The following is a 20711-nucleotide window of genomic DNA, read 5'->3' on the forward strand; positions in this document are numbered from 1 at the left end:
GCAAGCACCCCCAGATAATATTTGCTTCCCAGCAAAGTATGTTCTGTCCCCGCCCAGGAAGAAGCAGCCTTGGAAGCATTTAACCCACTCGTGGGGGGATGCTGGGCTTTTTGGAGGGTGTTTGGCAACTTTTTTTTTTCAGCACGCAGCAGAGAGGTCATAAGAAAAGTGCTCTCCCCATACGGTCCCACATATAGAGACCCTGTTTACAAACATATGCTCAGCAGTGGTTCAGGGGCTGAAGGCACAGAGGCATTGAATGCACCAGTGCTGGGGTTTTTTTGGGGGTAGGGGTTTGGGGCTTTTTTTGGGAGGTGGGAGTTTGGGTTGGTTTTTTTTTTTTTATTTTAAGCTTTTCCTCACCTTTTGCTTGCTGATGTGACGCCCATCTACAAGAAGGGATGGAAGGAGGATCTGGGGAACTACAGGCCCATCAGCCTGACCTCGGTACTGGGGAAGGTTATGGAGCGGTTCATCTTGAGCGCACTCACCAGACGAGTGCAGGACAACCAGGGGATCAGACCCAGTCAGCATGGCTTCCTGACAGGCAGGTCCTGCCTGAGCAGCCTGATCTCCTTCTGTGACCAGGTAACGTGCCTAGTGGATGAGGGAAAGGCTGCAGATGTTATCTACCTGGACTTTTCACTAAAACCTTTGATGCTGTCTCCCACAGTATCCTCCTAGAGAAGCTGGCAGCTCATGGCTTGGACAGGTGTACTCTTTGCTGGGTAAAACACTGCCTGGATGGCCGAGCCCAGAATATTGTGGTGAATGGAGCTAAATCCAGTTGGTGGCCGGTCACAAGCAGGATTCCCCAGGGCTCAGTGTTGGGGCCAGTCTTGTTTAATATCTTTATCAATGATCTGGATGAGGGGATTGAGTGCACCCTCAGTAAGTTTGCAGACAACGCTAAGTTGTGCGGGAGTGTTGATCTGCTCGAGGGTAGGAAGGCTCTGCAGAGGGACCTGGACAGGCTGGATCGATGGGCCGAGGCCAGTTGTATGAGGTTTACCAAGGCCAAGTGCCGGGTCCTGCACTTTGGTCACAACAACCCCATGCAACACTACAGGCTTGGGGAAGAGTGGCTGGAAAGCTGCCTGGCAGAGAAGGACCTGGGGGCATTGGTTGACAGCGGGCTGAGTATGAACCAGCAGTGTGCCCAGGTGGCCAAGAAGGCCACCAGCATCCTGGCTTGTATCAGGAATAGTGTGGCCAGCAGGAGCAGGGAGGTGATGTTGCCCCTGTACTTGGCACTGGTGAGGCCGCACCTTGAATATTGTGTTCAGTTTTAGGCCCCTCACTACAAGAAGGACATTGAGGTGCAGGAACATCTCCAGAGAAGGGCAACAAAGCTGGTGAAGGGTCTGGAGAGCAGGTCTTATGAGGAGAGATTAAGGGAATGGGAACTGGGGTTGTTTAGCCTGGAGAAGAGGAGGCTGAGGGGAGACATTATCGCTCTCTACAGCTACCTGAAAGGAGGCTGTATTGAGGTGGGGGTTGGTCTCTTCTCCCAGGTCACTAGCGATAGAATGAGAGGAAACATCTTCAAGCTGCATCAGGGGAGGTTTAGATTGGATATTAGGAAAAATTTCTTTACTGAAAGAGTGGTCAAGCATTGGAACAGGCTGCCCAGAGAGGTGGTAGAGTCACCATCCCTGGAGGTATTTAAAAGATGTGTAGACGTGGCACTTCAGGGCATGGTTTAGGAGACGTGGTAGTGTTGGATTGAGGGTTGGACTTAATGATCCTAGAGGTCTTTTCCAACCTTAATGATTCTGTGATTCTATGATTCTATGAAATCCATCCACATGAAGAAATTAGCCACGCTGCTAAATTTCACCCAGGGAACTGCTGAGCTCCAGGTCTGTTTATGCCACAGACAGCATGTTTCTAACTGCACCCATGCTGGCAAGCAGGCAGCTGGCTGCTGCCCTGGCACTAGCCTCCTTGTAGGTAACTTGGTGTAAATACAGTGCCACCTGAGGGACCCCAGTCCTCCAGCCCCTCCCATCCACCTGCTATGCATGTGCAGGAAATACGTGAAGGAACCCAGGCTGTGAGGTGCCACCCAGTTTCCCCCACTGCCCTGTAATGTAAGATGAGCTCACCAGCTTGCAGAGCCATGTAACATCCCCAGCCACCTCCACTGAACTATGCCAATTGCAAGATTTAGACCACACTTGAAATGAGGCTGAAACCACATTAATGAATTCATGCCTGGTTTTCTGCAGTACGTTGGTACATGCAGAAACTGGTCGTCTGCATATATGCACAGAGACATGGCTGGATGCACAGGGTCATGTATGCAGAAAAGCACACCCTAAAGGGGTGCATGGATGCAGTCCTGCACATGTTTTACATGCATACCCAAATCCTTATGTACCCTGCATTGCTTGCTCGTATCGGCATGCCAACATTCACAAATGCATTCGCAACATTCATAAATGCTCTGAAAAGCTCCGCCTGTGCAGGAGTCATATCTCTGCACCTAACTATCATATTGAGCATCCTGCTTTCCGCAGCATGCAGCACATCCACAAGGTCTGGAAACATCCCTCAGTCTCTGCATGCAGTTTCACAGTTTGTCTTGCCACAGGTGACCTTGACACAGCCCCACAGGGACAAAGATCATGAAACAATCTCAAATCACTGTCAAGATCCCATTTTAATTCACAGAAATCTGCTGAACTCAACAGCATCTCTCCCAGTTTGACCAGAGCTGGGGCTCTAGCTGCCAATGTTTAGCTTCCCATTTGCAGGCTGGAAGAGAGAGAAAGAAGCAGAGCAGGGGCACATCACTGACTCAGAGCCAACAATAAGGACATCCAAAAAAAGTCAGTGTTACAGTACATAACAATACCACATCACCCAGCCACCAAGTACAGAAGCCTTCTTCAGCTTGCTGATTTAATTAAAGTAGTCCAGGGAAGATGAAAACCCCTAGGATGGTAGAAACCCAAACCCAAGGATGCTGGGAACAAGGCGTTTGCAACCAGCAGGGCTGTGGCAGAAGTGTCCTGTGCCCGTACACCAGCAAAGAAGGATTTGCTGGTAGTGCTTTCCCTGTTTTTCCTCCCTGATCCAAATTGCTTTCCATAGATTCATACGCAACAGCTTAAGATCAAACTCTCAACTTCTGTGTCAGGCAGTTTATGGGGAAGAGAAGGTCCTCAAAGGTTTTCTAAAGTATGAGAGTCATAGGGGTCCCCTCCACAGCTGTTCCTGTAGCCTCTGGGCTATGTAGTTCCTGCTGTATTCCTTCTGCAAATTCATTATTTGCCCCCATGCAGACAGGGACTCAGATGAGCTGCAGAGACACATGCAGCAGGGAAATCAAGGGCACAATTAAGCAAATCTTCCTTTTCCTCTATCCTGATAGACCCGCACACATTTTGCAACCCTTCCCTTGAGATAACATCCGTAAGCACCCACACCCTGGCCACCAGCCACAAATAAACATGAGCTAAAATGCGGCAACAAAAACTGCCTGCCAAAGTCAAAATAAGTTTTAATGTAGCTATGAATAGTGGGATGGCCTTTTCCTTCATGTGCCTGTACTTGCTTCCTTATTATATTTTCAAATGGGAATGGCCCAGAGTTTATATGCTTGGCCATATTGATGTGACTTTCAGGTTTATAACTCAGGCCTGGAAAATAGCCTACAGAAGGATGCAATTTAAACACTGACAGGTGATGCTGTCCATGCAGGAACATCAACCACATTTCACTTTACTGTGGAGTATTTTAACATTTTCTTAATCCACATTTGCTACCTTTTTTAGGCTGCTGCTCAATCTTCATCACCACAAAACCAGACCAGCACATCTGCCAGCAGGAATGGGCTGGGAAGAAGAGGTAAGGGCAACAGCAAGGCAGGCAGGGACCTCACTGAACAGGGCACTGTGTACCAGTCCCTGGGCAAGGAGAGCAGAGCAGGTCCATTGAAGGCATCCCAGATCAGCCAAAATAGGACAAACAAGGAGCCAGGCTGAGGACCTGAGCTTAAATGCATTTCCTGAGCAGCTGAGGCACCTCTCCAGCAGCATTTCTCCTAGCTGTTTCTCATTCCCTGCTTCTCCCCACAGGCTGAGCCCAGGTTGCAGCTGCACTGGATCAGAACAGCCCTCCAATACAGGTGGCCCAGCCCCAGGGAGGCAGAGGGCTGCAGAGCCTGGTGCTACCCTCAGCTCCCCAGCAGTGTCAGAAAGCATGAATATTATTATTAATTTTTTCTCAGTTCTGAGGCACCCTTGGGGGTAAGAATCCCTGCGCACAGCTGGACCAGATTGGCAACCTTGGCATTTAGCCGCACACGTAGTAGAGGGACACGAGCCATACGTAAACACATCACTCATGATTTCTGGCGCTTTATTCAGGCCAAGGCCGTGAAAGTGAAAGCTGCAGAGTGGGAAGCAGTGCAATACAGCTCCTTCCTCCCTATCAGCTGGCACAGGGGCTGGCAGAGCACTGCTGGGTAAGGTGTTCACAGTATTTGAAACAGCTCAGTGCATCCCCTTTGCTGGTGAGCTTCCTTCAAAAACACATTTAAACAACATTTTGTAGCATTTATTTTCGGACTCTCTTTTAAAAAAGAAATCATGGATGTACACGCATGCAAACACCTACGAATTTGCCTGCATATGTGTGTTGTTATGCATGCGTATCCATTGTGGTGCATGCAACAGAAAGCTCAGCATCCACACACCTAGACATGCACATCCACCTGCCCAAACACGTGTCTTTATGGGGCCACTTATGCACATATGTATGTGCCCTAAGGCTGCTTGGTTCTGCTGGAGTGGGGACCCCCAGCTGCAGAAGGAGACAGGGCAGCTGAGAGGCGATGCCACCCCACCAAGCTGCTGCTGGGAACATGCTGGGTCCCAGGGCAGAGGGAAACTGGTGTTTTTTTCCACCAAATAAATCCACATCCCCTCCCAGCTTATGGAAACCTGGCCCTGGAGCAAATATGTGTCATGCCTGGGGAGGGGCAGCACAAGCCCCCATGCTTGCTCCCCAGAGTTAAAATCTTCTCTGCTGCTTCCAAATTCACAGCCTCTACCCTGGGAAACTTCCATCATGGTTTATTGGAAGCAACCGCAGCTGGATGTGCCCAAAGGCAGTCACGGGAAGTTTTGGCTCTTCTTTCTCAAGGCAATTTTGTGGGTTGGTGGTTTTTTTATCCTCCCAAGGCTTTAAAAGTTTTGTTATATTACCACTGGGCTTGGCCAGCAATTGCAGAGGACACGTTGGACACAGGCATGGTTTTATTGACCAAAGTTTCTCTTTGGGAAGCATCTCGGACTTGTAGAGATTAAACCACAGTGAAAACAGGATACTCTGCTATCATTTGTGAAGTCTAAGCACTACCGCCGAGGCTAAGGCTCAACCTGGCCCATCCATTTCCACGCGTAGTGCATCAAGAATGGATGCAGCCCCAAACTTCCTTCTAAAGAAAGCTCAAAAGATTTTCATTCTGATTTTTTCTTACTTTTTTGTTGGCCAATTTAAATATTTTTAAATGGACAATCAGTTTTAAATTAACTTCAAGGTATGCAAGACAAAATATTCTCTTTTTTCAGTTAGAAGCTGCAGTTAAAAAAAATCATTATTTTGTTTCTATCTGCTTTTAGACTGTTTTGCTGCTCTCCCCAAGTCTTTCATGCCAGATAAGTTAAATACTTCCTGGACACACTTCAGCTCATTTCTTCCCTCTGACATGCACTAAGATCAGGTATACATGCAGACTGCTGTAATTCCGAACCGTCTGTCTTGTAAGACAAGACCATGCTTAATGAAATAGTGAATAAAAGATAAGGGGAAGTTTAAACAGCCTTCCTCTGGTTAGGTGGATGAGAACTGTAGGGAATAGAGATAGAGAAGAGTTGATGTATTTTATAAAGAGCGATGATCCTTGGACTCCCATGGACGAGGCATAAAGTGCTGTTATAGATGCAGTTGCTTGTAGAAGGCTTTTTAATGGCAGAGGCTGGCTTGTGCTAATAGTAATGCCTGGGGACCTGAGTGCTCCTGAGTTAGTCACCTATGATGCCGTCTCCTCCTCCTCGGCAGTCTGCTCACACTCTCCTCTGCTGACGCAGGCCAGTTAGTTTTGGCTTCCGAAACACACAGTAAATAGAAAGAAGACAACTTAAAAACATGTTTTGTTTCCTTTTTATTCAAAGCATTAGCATCTGTGTGCTACACTTGGATGCTCCCCTCCCTGCATCGCTCGTGCCGCAGGCAACCCTCCAGTGCTCCCTCAGTCCCTGGAGGTGCACACACCATGCACCCTGCCTCTGCCCTCCTAAAGCATCCCGTAGGGACACGGGGGACTCCTCAGACCTCAGAGACAGCACATGCTGCAACAAGGGTAGGATGTTTTCTAATATCTCCTCTAGAGCCAGACAATTCCCCCCTTGTAAATGGATTCAATCATCAGCTGAGTTACCAACGAAAATCAAATATTATTTATGATACCAACTCAAAAGCAGTTTTTGCAAACAGCAGCCTTAACTTGAGTCCTCCTATGTTTTTAAGACAACTGTGTCTTACTGATATTAAATAGGTATTGGGAACTGCAGTCCTGTAAAGTGCTCAGAAAATGGCGAGCAATACAAACAGTACTGAACACCCTGGCAATTAATATATTAAAAACTTAACTTCTGCTTCCTTTCTTGCTGTGAACTGTTCAAGTCTCTTCAATAAGCCAAATACCATGAAGCTTTACTCTTCACAAGTCTTCCCCTTCTTTTTGTGTTCCTGACATTGAAACTTTTAAAGCAACTGTAAATGCCCCTTGAGGCATCCAACACAAGCAGCTTTCTTTAGTATGCTTTGCAAGTTGTCCAAAATTAGAATGTAACAATTAATTGAAAGCCCACAACCATAAAAAAAACGTGTTGTCACAGTACTTTCCTCTTTACATTTTATTTTATAACGACAATACTTTGTTAGAAATGGAAACAGACCATTGTGTGTTGTTCACTTCAGTAACACAACAAAGGTGGTTCCAGTTGTAAAAATAAATAATAATTAAGAAAACAGCTAAAATCTCCCTGTAAACACGGCCAGGACCCACCGAGGCTCAGAGGTAGAACCGGGATGGGGAAAGATGGAAGAGGACTTAGAATAATGACCCCAAACTGGTCCTCGGTCCCTTGCTCTGCTCAAACAGCTGCACAAAGCCCGAGAGATCCTGTGCTCCTGCCAATGCTGGGGGAGCAAAAGATGGTTCCCTTGGCAAGGAGTGAGTACCAGTGGGATAAGGACCTCCAGGTTTGGTCTTTAGGGATAAATGGAGGTACACGTGGCAGCCTCAGGCTGTATCAGTAGGAAACAATGCTAGTAGCACGTTCCTGGGAACCCAGCACAGGCCACTGGTGGGCTTCCCATCACCCACCCACACAGCTGCTGGCACTGTTGCTGCCAAACAGGATCCATAGCTTTTCAGGGAGGCTGCAGGACCCAGAAACACCTGCTCATAAGGGCTTTCTGAAGAGGTCACACCACAGGCCTGAACTGATGAAATGTCCTGCTGCCCCCCACGACACTGAATTCACAGCATTTTGCTTGGCTCCCTGGGTTTCTGGTAAAGTGCTGTGGCTGCAGACCGGTTTCACCAGCCAAGGGAATGCCAAGTCCAATTTTAAACCAGAGGAAAGCCCCAGGTTTTCTCTCCCGTATGTAAAAAATAAGTTTTCAATATGATCACTCACCAAAGTGCCTGTTTTACATCGCTATTCTCTGTCTAGGACAAGCTGCTAGTCTATGTGCAGAGATGCCATCCACATCTTTAAGGAGAGAAAGGAAACAGCACAGAATGCAAAGCATCCTTTTACTGCCGTCAATAGTTCTCTGAGCTCATGGGAAACCCGCCACCTTAGACCCCTCTAACAGCCCTGCCTGACCGCAGCTCTCGCTGCTGCTATTCACATACCTTGCTCCATGGTCATGTTACAGATCTGTCTGAACATCCTTCAAGTTATTATACAGAAAAGGTGGGAAGCATGCTAAATGCTACAATATCCAAAACTAATTTACAAGCTCCTTGGAGCAAGGGACATGCATATGCTTTGAGCAGTGCTTTTCTAATAAACATCTATATAAGAATAATGATGATAAAATAAATAACAGTAATAGTAATCCAAAGTTATGCATGTGACCTAAGATTATGTGCAATCTAAAGGTCATGCAGTTTAAGCAAGGGATAAAAACGTCACTGCTAGGGACACGCTGTACTGGAAGAAGGTGTAAAGCTTTGATGCAGAGCATGCGTAGGAAACAGCAGCATAAGGATCTCAGGATCAGGAGAAGGCAGGCACAGTGTCCCTCCAGCTGAAGATGCCACATAGTCTTTGGACTTTTATCCTCGCCATTCCCTCATAGAAAAAGCCCTGCAGGCAGGTCTGGGGCAGTTGCCCTGGGCACCGCGGGAATCACAGGCTCCTGCACTGGCTCTGCAGCCAGCAGCTGATGCTGCAGGTCAGAGGCAGGCTGGAGCGCTCCGGTCACAGATGCTCAGGGGAATCTAGCCTCTTTTTCCCAGGCTTGCAACTCAAATCCTATTTCTTTCTGTCCCTGTGGTGGTGCAGGTCTCTGGTTGTGCTGCAAGGGGAGGCATCGGGCACACGCTGGCATGTGAGCCATTCCCACCTGCTCTGCTCCTCCGGGGAGGGAGGACCTCTCTTCCCAGCAGCTCGGTGAGAAGCAGAAGCACTTGAGGTCCTGGGGATCCTCCTGAAATTCCAGGACTTCAGCGAAAACCCCACCGCACAGACCTCAGTCCTTGCACGCTGCCTCTCAGCCTCTGCCTGGTCCCCCAGCCTGTCCCCGCGCAGTGGATTCAGGCTCGGGTCAGGTATGCGACCGCTTGCTGATGCCGCGGCTGGTGGCCTGCTTGGTCATGTCCTGGTAAGAGGCAGACTTCAGGAACCGGGGGTAGGAGTCCTTCTCCATCAAGGTGCGGGTCTTGGCCTGGGCTTCATTGAAGCAAGCAGAAGTGGCACCTGAAAGGTTCTTCCGGGTGATCTCCCTGGTTTCATGGTCAATATTCACCTGCAAGGAAGCAACATCCACAAAGATTAACTCAATGTTAACTCCCCTCCCATGGGGGAATGAAAACTGTTTTCTTCATCTTCAGAGAAGGGTGAAGATGCTTGCAAGCCTTTACATCCCTCTGTGTTGTTGAAATTCCACGTGTAGTTGAAATGAAAGCTCTCATGAGCCATAACACATATTCCCACTTTAATAAAACCTACCAGGATATTTTATTCATTTCTCACCCTATTCAATGCCACAGGACAGAAGCAGAAAATGCTCTCACCTCCCTGGGGGCCTCACTTTGGACAAACTCCTCAAAGATCCTGTTGGCCTTGGAGGCCAGCTTGGTTTTCGACCGGGTCTTTTTGAAGTCCTCACAAGCCAGCCAGAAGTCAAGGTTCTCCTCACTGAACTCTGTCTTCAGGAAGGTGTGGAAGGCTGTCACCCCACCTGGGGAGGGGAGAGAATAGCAGTTAACAGGGCAGAAGAGGGGGAGGAAGAGGAGGATGGCTGCCAGATGCGGTGCTGCTGGCAAGCATCGCCCTGGGAGCTCAGACCATGACATCTGCAGATTTCCTTTCCCTCCAGGCAAATTCCACCCTCTGAGACATTGCTAATTGGCCACTAGACTCCAATAAAATCCTTTCCCACAGACAAGTAATCCTCTGTTTTATTTATCTGACCTTTCTGTAATGAGGCTTCAGAGTATTTTCTTTACAGCTTCGGAAAAGAGCTAATTCTACCTAAGGAGAAATCCACTGAGGTATCATTACGCCTGCAGGAACCAAGCAGCAATGGCTTTGTTTTTATTTCTCAGCTGAAATCTAGGGGGAACGAGATGTTGAGGAGTATGAGAGAATAATTGCAGCAAGGATTTCAGAGCCAGGCTGGGGGGATGTATTAAGTTACAAAGCTGGAAATGCTTGTTAGCCATCACAGCACGTGAGGAAGGCTGGAAAAAAAAATATGCTTATCCTCAAACTAGCACTATGGAAGGACTTTTTCTTGCTGTGGAATAGCTTTTAAGGTAGCCAACTACTTTTGTATTAAAATTTGGCACTTCTGCCATTATGGACCTGCTTTAAAGCTCAGGGTAAGGAAGGGACTACTTGTGGGACTCAAAAAGAGCTCCTCTCTCTTGGGTCTGGAGGTACTAGGGAGAGAGGGAGACAGCACCTTACAGAAACCCTGTGCATCACCATATGGATAGCAAATACTGGAGGGAAAAGCAGTTATGTGTAATTCAGTGAAGCAGCTGAATTCCTTTTCCCTGTGGAAGAGCCATCCCTGGAGGCACAGGACAGACAGACAGAGGGCAGCAACGTAGTTTTCTAAGCAGCAAAAGCTTGTGGGGAGGTGGCTTCATTGCTGTGCAAGGGAGGACACTGAGAGCAGAGACACTGCCTTCTGAGTGTGGAAAACGGGACGGTATGGTGTGACATTCACCCTGACTGACTGCTGCACACAGGATGCCCATGATGATGCTCGTGTCCTGAGGCAGCAGCAAAGCATTGCGAGACAGTTCTTGTGTCCCCCAGAAAGCACCCATCCAAAAGAAAAGGGTACAGCTTCACAAGCCAGGCAATGAACCTCATGCATCAGGTCTGTCAGGGCAGGAAAGGGGCCTCTTTCTAAATCCTAAACCATCTCATTTGAGGAGACAAGATTTCCTTGTACACTGACTCCCGGCATACAGTCACCCCCTTGCTTACAGGGATCATGTTCGTCCTATACACTCTCACCAAGAGAAGAAAATAAGATCCTACTCACTTTTACTCTTCAGGAGCTGGTCGAAGGACTCCCTCCATTCGAGTACCTCTTGTGAGGAGTCTCTGAAAAATACAAAAAGATGTAAGGCTAACTGTCCCACCACCAACACACCTGCCCTACCGTGAAGGACGGGAGCACTTCAGTCAAACAACCCCATTAATGGGAGACAGCACAAAAATTAAGGCAGCAGCACTCGGTAGGAAACCAAAGCGAGACCCCAGTGTCCATTACCTGTGGGCTCTCTTTCCTTTCTCCCTTTCTTTTACTTTCCCCGACAGCTCACCACACTTCAGCTCCATAGCGCAGCTTTGGCCAGGTAGCTTCTCTAGAAGATATGCAGAGAAGCCCTCTTCTGCTGGTACAAGCCCAGCAGAGCCTTCTCTGCAAGAAGGTGCCTTGCCTTCAGCAGCAATATTTAGTATTTTATTTTTAATGCTGCCTGCATTCCCTGGGTGTACCCGGCAGTGGTCGAAGACACCAGGAGTTGCGGGAGCCGCCTGAGTTTCTGACCTTTTGCTAAGGATCTGCTTTCCTGTGCCTAATGCCAGAGCATCAGTTCTCCAGTCTGATTTTATAACTGGTGGAGCTGGGAAGTGATCCGCCTTCCCTGCCTGCCGGGGTGGGACCACGGGGAGGGTGAGCTGCATCCTGTCCTCTCTGCTATGCAGATGGGCAGGAGCATTCCCCAGGACAGCCTGGTCCACGGGGACCTGTCCTGGGCTGAAGCTGGGACATTGCACTGCTTGGCTTACCTCCGCCTGGAGCCCAGCTGCAATTTGCTGGAGGTCCCAATCCTGTGTCCCAGCTCTGGTTTATGAAGCAGGATCCCTAAGCGGGTCTTCAGATCCTTGGCTCTGGAAAGGAGGAAAGGGAGAGGTGGGATTGCAGGACTGCCAGACTGCAGCTGCCACTCCCCCGCCTCACAGAGGCTGCACTCTATGGACCCGACAAAGCTTGGTGGGGCAGCCCTCAGTCCTCAGCTTCAGCTGCTTCTTTGCTTCTAATGTATAAAATAAATGCTCCCCCAATTGCTTTTTCTGCTCTTTGGCAACTACGCTCAGCAGAACATTAAGCCCAGGGGACTGTTTCCTCCTGCTCGCTTCCCAGGTAGTGCCACATGCATTTATAAAGCACAGCGAGCTTTTTCCTCTGGGGCAGGTAACAGAGCAGCTGCTGAGTGCCCAGCTGGAGCCCCCACCACCCCCCTAGCTCCCTGGAGCTAAACTGGCTCCTTTTCCCATCCCCTTCTCCTGGCAGTGCTATGCTGCTCTCCAAACACTGGAAAAACACAGTGATTGCTTTCTGCTCAGTAAAGCGGGAGCATCTCCCTGCTGAGAGGCTGCTGCAGGAGGGCTAATGCTTCCCTGCTTTTTTTTGGGGGTGTCCGTGAGTCACCAGGGTCCTACCACCATGCCATGGAGATGGCTGCACTCCCCGGTGGCACCATCCACCTACCCCATGTCTTTGAGACCCAGCGAGCCTGGTGGCAGCACGATGCTCCCATGCCAGAGCCCTCTATGCGAGACCCTGGGATGCAGCTGCCTGTCACCGCAGCTCTGTGGTGGTGGCATGGAGGCACCCACCTGCCGGGAGATGTCTGCAGCAGTATGGCTGGAGCTGCTGCTAAAGAGGCTCCTCTCCCCAGGGTCCCCCCCAAGGCAGCGCGCGGCCCTGCTGCTATTTGTGTGCTGCAGCTCATTCAGGCATCCCAAGGCACTCATACAAAAATAAGTGTTTAAATGTCAAGCCGGCGGCATGGGGCTCTGTAGCCATGTTTGGCAGGAGGAGCAACATGTCACTTAACATTTCGACCGTGTTGACAAAAATAGTCCTGCTGCTGTCAACCTGAAGCAAGTTCTGCAGAGATGGAGCCAGAAAAACAGCCCTTGTGTGTTCATCCACCTGGACACACACAGGGCAGCCCTAGCCAGCCTCCTCTTCCCCTGCATGTTTTACATCTGTGCTCCCCTCCTGGGGATACAGCCAAAACAAATCACACAGGCCATCCTTCACTGCATGTTTCCTTGCACTCTGCATCCCAATATCTACCAAAACATCACTGCCACAGGAACAGAGGCTGGCCCAGCCACTCCAAAGTTAGGTGCATCTTTTCCAGCTAACCCTCTGCATCCCAGAACTGTGGTGTGACAAAGCCCTTACCTTTCCAGGCAAGTGATGGGGAGTGCAGCTAACCCCCGGCACATGCTGAGAGCTGGGCACCCAGGCATCCAGCAAGTCATCGGGTCCTTACAGCAACAGCAGCAGCAGCAGCAGCAGCAGCAGCATGCAACAGGCAGCTACGGCACCACCTGCACCCGTGGTCATGTGCTGTCGTCTGGAAAAGTGGTGAGGAGCCGTGCTTTATATCGGGTGGGAGGCGGGAGAGCTGGGAGGGGGACCCAGCATCGCTCCAGCCTCCAGCCAACCAAAAGCTGCTCTGGCAGCGCCCTGTGAAGATAACAGCTTAGGTAGGTTTCTTTTGTGCTGCTAAGGGAGGGGGGGAATGGGAGGCCCAGGCTTGTCCTTGAGCATCACAGTCATAACTGCTTCCTCGATAACAGGAAAAAACAGGCTTGTTTCCACCGACGTGCAGAGCGTGCTGAGTAACTGCTGGCAGGCGGGTACGCAAATGGTGAGAGTGAGAGGGACAGGACAGACGCCTTAATGCACGGCAATTAGTCAGCTCCGTCCTGCTGCCTGAGGACTTCCAATCCTCCCAGCACTGCGGAGGCTGTCATGGTGGCATTGCAGCAGCACACTTTTACCCAGGTGGTTTAAACGGGGGATGCCAGTCCCCAGCAGAGCCAGGCTGTTTTGCAGCATCCCAGGGGCAGATGCAAAGTCCGGGGAAAGGGTTTGCGCTCCCCAGGACAAAGCAATACACCTCCCCTTGCACTGCATATAGAGCAGAAGGGTGTAATGTTTCCACATTTCCCCAAATTACGCTGCCAGTCCACAGTTAGAATAAATAAAGACTGATGTCTGACCCCACATACTGGCAGAAGTTGTACTTACTCATCACAAATTCTCTGCTGGGTTTATGGTGGGAGAAGAGAAGGGGAGGGAATGCACATCAAAGAAAGTCTGAGCAAAACATGGGAAAGCATCTGATAAAGGTGGGTCCAAATGTGAACTGAAGATTGAAAGAGACTAAAAACAGGGTAAAGGCTGAAAACTGGAAAGGAAGGATTGAACCAGCAAAACAGAAGGATGAAGAGAAAGAGTTCAACCAGTGTCAGACACTGCACACCAGGAACCCCAAGATCTGGTGCAACAAGCAGAGAGGCCCATGACAGCAAGCAGGTCCCCCATGCCAAGGTCAAGCTCATGCAGGGTCCCAGAGAGCTGCCCTCCCTTCAGTTCCCCAGTTGGTAGCTCTCGGAGGAGCGACCCTAAACCCCCCTGCCCGTGGTTGTCCTGGGGCAAAGGTAAGAGCTGCCATCTCCATTCCTCATCCTCTTCCTTCCTCCCCACTTGGTCCATGCTATTACCAGCTCTGTAGCCAGCACAGACATTTTTCCGGAGCTCAGGTTGTCTCCTACCCTTGCTACCTGCATTAATCACACGTGAGACATTGCTGGAGCAACTTGCCTGTGGGAGATGAGCTGTGCCAGGGGAGGTGGCAGCACACAACCATCTCAGCCCCAGGCCGGGGAGAAAGGTTCCCCTCAAGCTGCCTTCAGGGAAGAGAAGCATGAGGATATCAGGATGGGTGACTTTCAGAGGACCACTAAGCAGCTCAGCTCCCTTGAACTGTAATGGGGACTCCTACCTTTCTCCCACCACTTAGAAAAAGCTACTGAATTTTCTTGCCCACAGCTAGCCAAAAAAAATGCGTCAGAACTAATGACCAAACACATGTTTTTAGCTCCTGTCTTGGCTTTAATGACAAGACCAGGCTCTTCCTGACAGCTCTGGTTTTTTTCACTTGAATAAAAGTTTAAGGCTTCTTGGTTAGCAGATATTCAGCTACAGATAAATGTTTGGACCTATGGAAATCTCCTGTTCATATCTTCCCTGTGCCTTAAAGTCATGATTAGAGCTGTGATCTTTGCTGCGGATTTAAGGAAAGAAGGGGCAGAATAAGGATGAGAGGGCTGTAAAATTGCCTTTGCCTGTACAGATGCTAAGAAGGTCTGTGCATGCCCACAGCATAGACATCACTTAGGTGGACATAACATAGGTTTTGGAATTGCTTGGCCACATCAGCCTGGTGCCCCACTCCAGGTCACTGCCATCCTGATGTGCGTGTAGGCTCCTGGTACCCACAGGAGAGGGTCACACCCGGGTATTTCAGCACCGGCCATACACACATACCCTTTGCACTCACCTCCTAGCTGCAGCTGTTGGCCAGCAATAACAGCCATGGGCCTGGGATAGTAACAGCCCTCCTCCTCCATTACATGCCTCCCTCCCTATCTCCTCCCCAGTTCTCTGCTCGGATGCAGTGCTCAGTGATGCCCTGCTGTTGTTTTGTCTTATCATTTTGGGCCATGCTTGGTGTTAAGCAGGACTTGATCTGTGTCCTTTTTCCCTTTAAAACTGTGCTCTTGCACTGCAGCCTGTTCTCCCACCTACACACTTGCAAAGTCACAAGATGCTCTAGTGTCTCTCCCTGGTGTTTGATGCATCCCCTGAGCAGGTTGTACCTAGAGCAAAACCTCCAGGAGGCTGGGCATGTGTTACAGACACAAAGGACAGATGACTTCTGGCAGCAAGTCCGTGGTCCCTGAGGCAGCCGCTGTGCTGGGAGCCATGGGCTGCTTGAAGCAGCTGGAGAAATGTAACTGTACGGCAAAAACACAGCTGGCATGGCAGCAACAACCATGGCCCATGGGAGAGGAGCATGGGTGATGCAAGCCATAGCAGAGAAACTCTGCAGATTTCTGCCTTGATATTACAGCCTACTGAAACCTCCACGTTGCTTCAGCCCCTGCCGCCCCACTGCTTTCCCCCCCCCCAGAAATAGTGTGTTTGGCAAGTGCTTTTGTGGTTTTTGCCTTGTACCCTCTGTAGCAGCTTTTGAAGCACTTGGCTGAGGTGAAGGCAGAGCTGATGGCAAGGCAGAAGTGTGGAAACACCTGCAGTGGGACTTGGTCTCTGCAAGCCCCCACAGAAAGGAGAGACCTCTAGAAATCCTCAGTGGGAGGGAAAGACTCAATCAAAGGCTGTGTCTTCTTGGGCACCACAGTCACTCAGCCAGAAGAAGCACAAAGCTGTAGGAAATGCCACGATCACAATGGGGTCCCACGCTTGGGTGTTTGAAACCAGTGCATGGCTCTGGGACACGGCACAGTGCCAGTACCACATGGACGGGTCTGAGCCCAGTGACAGGAACATTTTGGTGACATCTTCCCTGCCAAGGCTGGGACAGACCCTCCTCCCACTCTGCCATGGCCACCAGCCCCCTGCACAAACCACTGTATGGCAGCTCTGCTCCCTTGGGCAGCTTTTTTAACTCTCCCCTTCAATGGGGTGGGAGATGCTGTTCAAGGATAGGCAGCTTACGAACATGGGATGTGGTAGGTGCAATATTTTATAATTCAGAGCTCTTCGGTAGGGTTATGCAATAACCTCCATGCCCAACGACGTACATGTACTCAGATGTCTTTATTCCGCTCTATATCTAATTTAATTACGTGCTTCCTGTCTCATTTAGCTTAGCAGCCTCCCGCGGCTCCAGCTCAGTTGCCTCTATTATCAGTCCTTGTTTTGGAACACAAAAAACTCATCTGTGTCGCAATGCCTCGGGACGGCTCCCTTCCCGTATCAGTGCAGCAGCCTTGCCGGCGGGAAGCCCACCTCCCATCCATGGGGACTGGCCCTCTCAGGGTTTCATTTTCACCAGGGAGGCCCTGACAACCCAGGCAGGGTGCACCGGGGGGACCCTACGTGCTTGGGCTGGAAGATGACTGGACCACTTGCAGTTGAGAGGACAGCATTCACAGCTGGCCAGTGACACATCAGCAAAGGGATTTGCAGGGGTACAGCTACCAGCTTCTCCATCAGAAGAAAACACAAAACCACTCAGCCCCAGATGTTGCTGCTATTGTTTCTGGGTTAGCATTTTTGAAGCACCAGCAACCTTGAAAAACAGGAAAATAAAGTTTTCAGCCCCAAAACTACACAAATTATGCAGGTAACAGGGAAACGAGGGACTGCTGACAGGGTGCAAAGGACCTTGTGCATTTGTCCCAAAGCACAGCCAAGATCTGAAGAGAGATTCTGGTACCAGGTAGCTTTGTATTTTTATATGGTTTGAGTGGAATAAGAAGGAGAGGGTACAGAAATAGATGGGAAGGGGAGTCAGGGAGGAGGAGGAGAGGAAGAGTCAGGGCAAGCCACGCTGCTGGGGTCTCGCTGCATCGCAGAAGACGTGGCCCAGACCTGCTCACTGAGGAGCCTAACACCTGATTTCTCCTAAACTGATGGGAAACCACAGAGGTGGCAATCAGGAAGAGTAAAGCCTGAGGACAGCACTGCACGCTCCCTGCGTTGCGCCAGCAGAGACTGCCAGAAGCCTGGCAAGACCCCCAGGGCTGCCTACATGAAATCAGGGAGGTGCTGAAAGCAAAGGAGTAGATGGAAGAGACTTAAAGGCACTGCTCATGTTGCACAGCCCCTTCCTCCCCCAGCAAGTTGTTGTTAAGCTCTGGTTGCATTTAAGGAGAGATGTAGGCAAAGGAGATAGGGAAAGATGTGCTGGCAGGGGATCACCAGTGATGGGAGGTTGCTGCTGTGCCGGCAGGAGTGCAGCATCACTTAGAAGCTGCTGATGGTGCCCAGGAGGAGTAGGGAAGCCACCAAGGCCACAACAGCAGCAGGGTGTTTGCAAAGGGTTCCCAAAGAGCCACACTGCAGCTGGGTCTTGGCACAGGTCACAGCTTGAGTCTGGGACAGCCGGGCTGCTGCGGGATGCCATGTCCATGTGGCTGGAGGTGAGCCTTGCTCCATCTGTGCCTCCCTGCCCAGGGTAACCCCCACCCCATTGCAGGATAGGCAGCTGCCCGTGCAGGCAGTGACACTTGTCCCTTGGTGGCTCCTGTGCAACAACAGGCCCTCACCATAACCCACGGGGCGTTTAATTGATTCCCAACAAAAAGCACACTCTGTGTTCACATGAAGCACGAGAGGAAATAGCTGCTCTGGAAATTTGCAGCAGTGCGGAAAGAGATTATTGAAATAAAAAAATTAGAATTACAAATGAGCTTTTCAAGGGGCAGCTGTTATCCACTCTGCTCACGTGCTCTCTTTGCACAGTGCTGGAGCACATCTGCGTAGGGAGAGGTACCTGACAGCAGGTATTTTTAATCTTCTCTTTCTGTTCCCAGCACCTGCTCTTTAAAGCCACTGAACAGGAGGGGAGGGGGGGAAAGGCAATGGCTAAATTTATCCTAACTAAGAGGAGAGACAGAGCAACACTAATGGCAGATCCTTCCTTGTAAATGTAAATTATTTTGGCTCAGAGACAGGCTTAGAGAAAGAAGCAGCAGATGAAAAGAAAAAGCAATAAAAAAAAAAAAAAAGGAAGGGAATTAGGGCAAAAAGAGAGGGATAGAAAGAAGGCAGAGGTACTGATAAATTCCACTGCACTGATTTCCAGAGAAAAACAGGCTCATTTAATTTTTGTTTTTAAATACAACCCTGTGGAGATGAAGTAGCAAACACTCACCCCTTGGCAGGGCAGGAAGGCTGTGTACCAGGCAAAGAGTGCCCTGAGTACACTCAGGGCTAGGCCAGATCCAGGTCACTGCTCTCCCTCACTTGCCAGACCTGCTCAGAAGATGCTCTGCTTGGCCTCAGCCCTTCCCCATTTAAGCCCTTTACTCCAGCCGAGTTGCAACCCCCATGAAGTTGCTTCAGCCCACACTACCACAGACCTCCCACCATGCAATTTCCTGCTAATACCCCCAACTGCCACCACTCTGATCCCTGCCCCTACTAACACCTCCCCTTTCCCCTTTAGTACCTGGGATTGCCCTCAGCTGCTGCCCAACCCTTTCCCAGCAAGCCCAGGCTCATCCAGACTCCTTAAACTCTCCCTTGGGACTCACCAACTCACTCTGACTTATCTGGCTTTTGCTGCCTGTCTCTAGCTGGTGCACATCATGGTCCCCAAATGTGTCTTCCCTGCCTGCTAAGCTAACCCTTGCCTTTCTGGTTTCTTGCTTGTTTGCTGCCATCCCCACTTCCGACCCTCATCCTGGGTTTGTTGGTGACTCACCAGCCTAGTCCTACTCACCTCTCCCCTGTCTATCCTCCAAGGATGGATCAAGCTGAGACCTCAATGTAAGCTGCCTGCTGGAGGCTGGGGTTTCTTTTTATAGGTGGAGAAAGTATTTGTTTGCTCTTTGTGGCCTGATTGTGCTTGATCCATCCACGCTGCTCCTTTTCCTGGGAGCACTTGCTTGTGCATCCCCCACCACTGGTCCTGGTATGGGGAGCAGACCTGGTGCTTGTTTTCATGCTTGGCAATAAGGCAGCATGACCAGAACGCTGCCAGAGGGGCAGGTGGGAGCCATGCCACCCATGGTGTCAGGTCCGAAGGAAAGGCTGATGCCCAAGCTGTGCCACTTTTGCCGTGGCAACTTCTGGCTGCATGTCAGTGTGTGTAATGGGCTGATAAAGAGTGTTTTCTCCCTAGACATGGCCACTTTTCCCCACAGAATGGCAGGATATGCACAGAAGCAATCAGGCTGGAGAGAGCTGACAGGCTGTTTCAGCAGCCCCTTGTCCTGTCCCATCCCCCACCCCCACCCCCTGGTCCCAGCAGGGAGAGACATGCTTGGTTTTCCATTTTCCCCCTGAAGCATGGGTTGAACAAGCAGTTACCCACTGCTGCAGCCCTGGCTTCCCCCTGGGAAGGTCCTGCAGATTTATGTGTGGTTTCCATGAGGTACCCGCTTCAGCACAGCAGGTAATTTGTCTGCGATAAAGGACTGCTCAGACCACCCATCTGCACCGGCCACCACCCCTCTCTATGCTGCCTGCCTCCACTGGCTGAAGCCAGCGCTCATGCTCAGCTCCAACCATGGCTACTCCCTGGGCAGACACTAGCAGCCCCTCACTGCAGGGAACATTTGCTGCAGCCTTCTCCATGAACGGCTGCTCCTGATGTTGCTTGTGCTCAGGTCCTTGGCTTTGGGGTTTGGGGTAGGCAATCCATCACAGGCAGCAAGAGGGTGTACGCAGAAAATGACAGCAATGCACTGGTGGAAAGCTCTTTAGATTTACCTTCCTTATAGTCTCCTACATCCTACTGACAATATATCCGACTCACCTCCCCAAACTATACCTCCAGGGAGACTGGATCTAAATTGCTTCAAAAGAGGAGATCGACTGCTTAGAGTTAATATGTCCCTTCTTCGCTGCCCTGTCTGGCATGTCTGCACCAGTGAAACCAGCACACAGAAGGGATGAGGGTAGGGGCCGAGAAGGCACAAGCTTCTCCCATCCTTTTCCTCCTCAGCAATTCTGCTAGGAGACATCCCTCCATCACCAGGTTCACAGTCCCCACTTTCCTCTCTACACAGGAAAAACATGCTCAACTTGCACCTTTTCAGACACTCAGGCAGAGAGCAAGTAGTCTCAGGCTTTTTATTATGTCCTCGTGGTCTCTATACAGTACAGGTGAGCAACACTTCACAATGCAGTGACATGATTCAGGGGGGATAGCATCGCCAGCTGGACATCTGGTATGGCTGAGGAGCTTCTCCAGCCTCATTAGGGGAAGGTGAGCCTAGCAAACGAGCAGCTAATGCAGAGGGAAGGTCAAACTGAAACTGAGCCCATGCCTTCTCCTGGATGGGAAGGAATCAGACTGAACAGCCAGTGTGTCCTGCCCAAAGAGCTCCTGCTGTTATCTACCAACACCAGCAGCACCCAGACACTGCGGAGGC

The 20711-nt window shown here is 50.3% G+C and overlaps 1 protein-coding gene across 1 annotated transcript; it reads right to left on the reverse strand.

Annotated features, from left to right (window-relative positions):
* Positions 1-6927: 6927 nt before the first annotated feature.
* RGS16 (regulator of G protein signaling 16) lies at positions 6928-13184 on the reverse strand. The gene is made up of 5 exons (XM_064454538.1): positions 12973-13184; positions 11565-11666; positions 10813-10874; positions 9326-9492; positions 6928-9057 (listed from the first exon to the last, which is right to left on the reverse strand). Exons 1-5 carry the CDS (start codon positions 13050-13052, stop codon positions 8857-8859), a joined length of 612 nt encoding a protein of 203 aa, XP_064310608.1. The 5' UTR covers positions 13053-13184; the 3' UTR covers positions 6928-8856.
* Positions 13185-20711: the final 7527 nt, after the last annotated feature.

Source organism: Phalacrocorax carbo, chromosome 6 (genome assembly GCF_963921805.1).
Source record: "Phalacrocorax carbo chromosome 6, bPhaCar2.1, whole genome shotgun sequence".
NCBI classification, from domain to species: domain Eukaryota; kingdom Metazoa; phylum Chordata; class Aves; order Suliformes; family Phalacrocoracidae; genus Phalacrocorax; species Phalacrocorax carbo.

Excerpts from the sequence above, each read along its gene's own strand:
- RGS16 (XM_064454538.1), bottom strand. The coding sequence starts at position 13,052 with ATGACTTGCTGGATGCCTGGGTGCCCAGCTCTCAGCATGTGCCGGGGG. Across the intron at positions 10,875-11,564 it reads CAGCTGGGCTCCAGGCGGAG|AGACTCCTCACAAGAGGTAC; the intron begins GTAAGCCAAGCA and ends TGTATTTTTCAG. Across the intron at positions 9,493-10,812 it reads CCAGCTCCTGAAGAGTAAAA|GTGGGGTGACAGCCTTCCAC; the intron begins GTGAGTAGGATC and ends TCCCCTCCCCAG.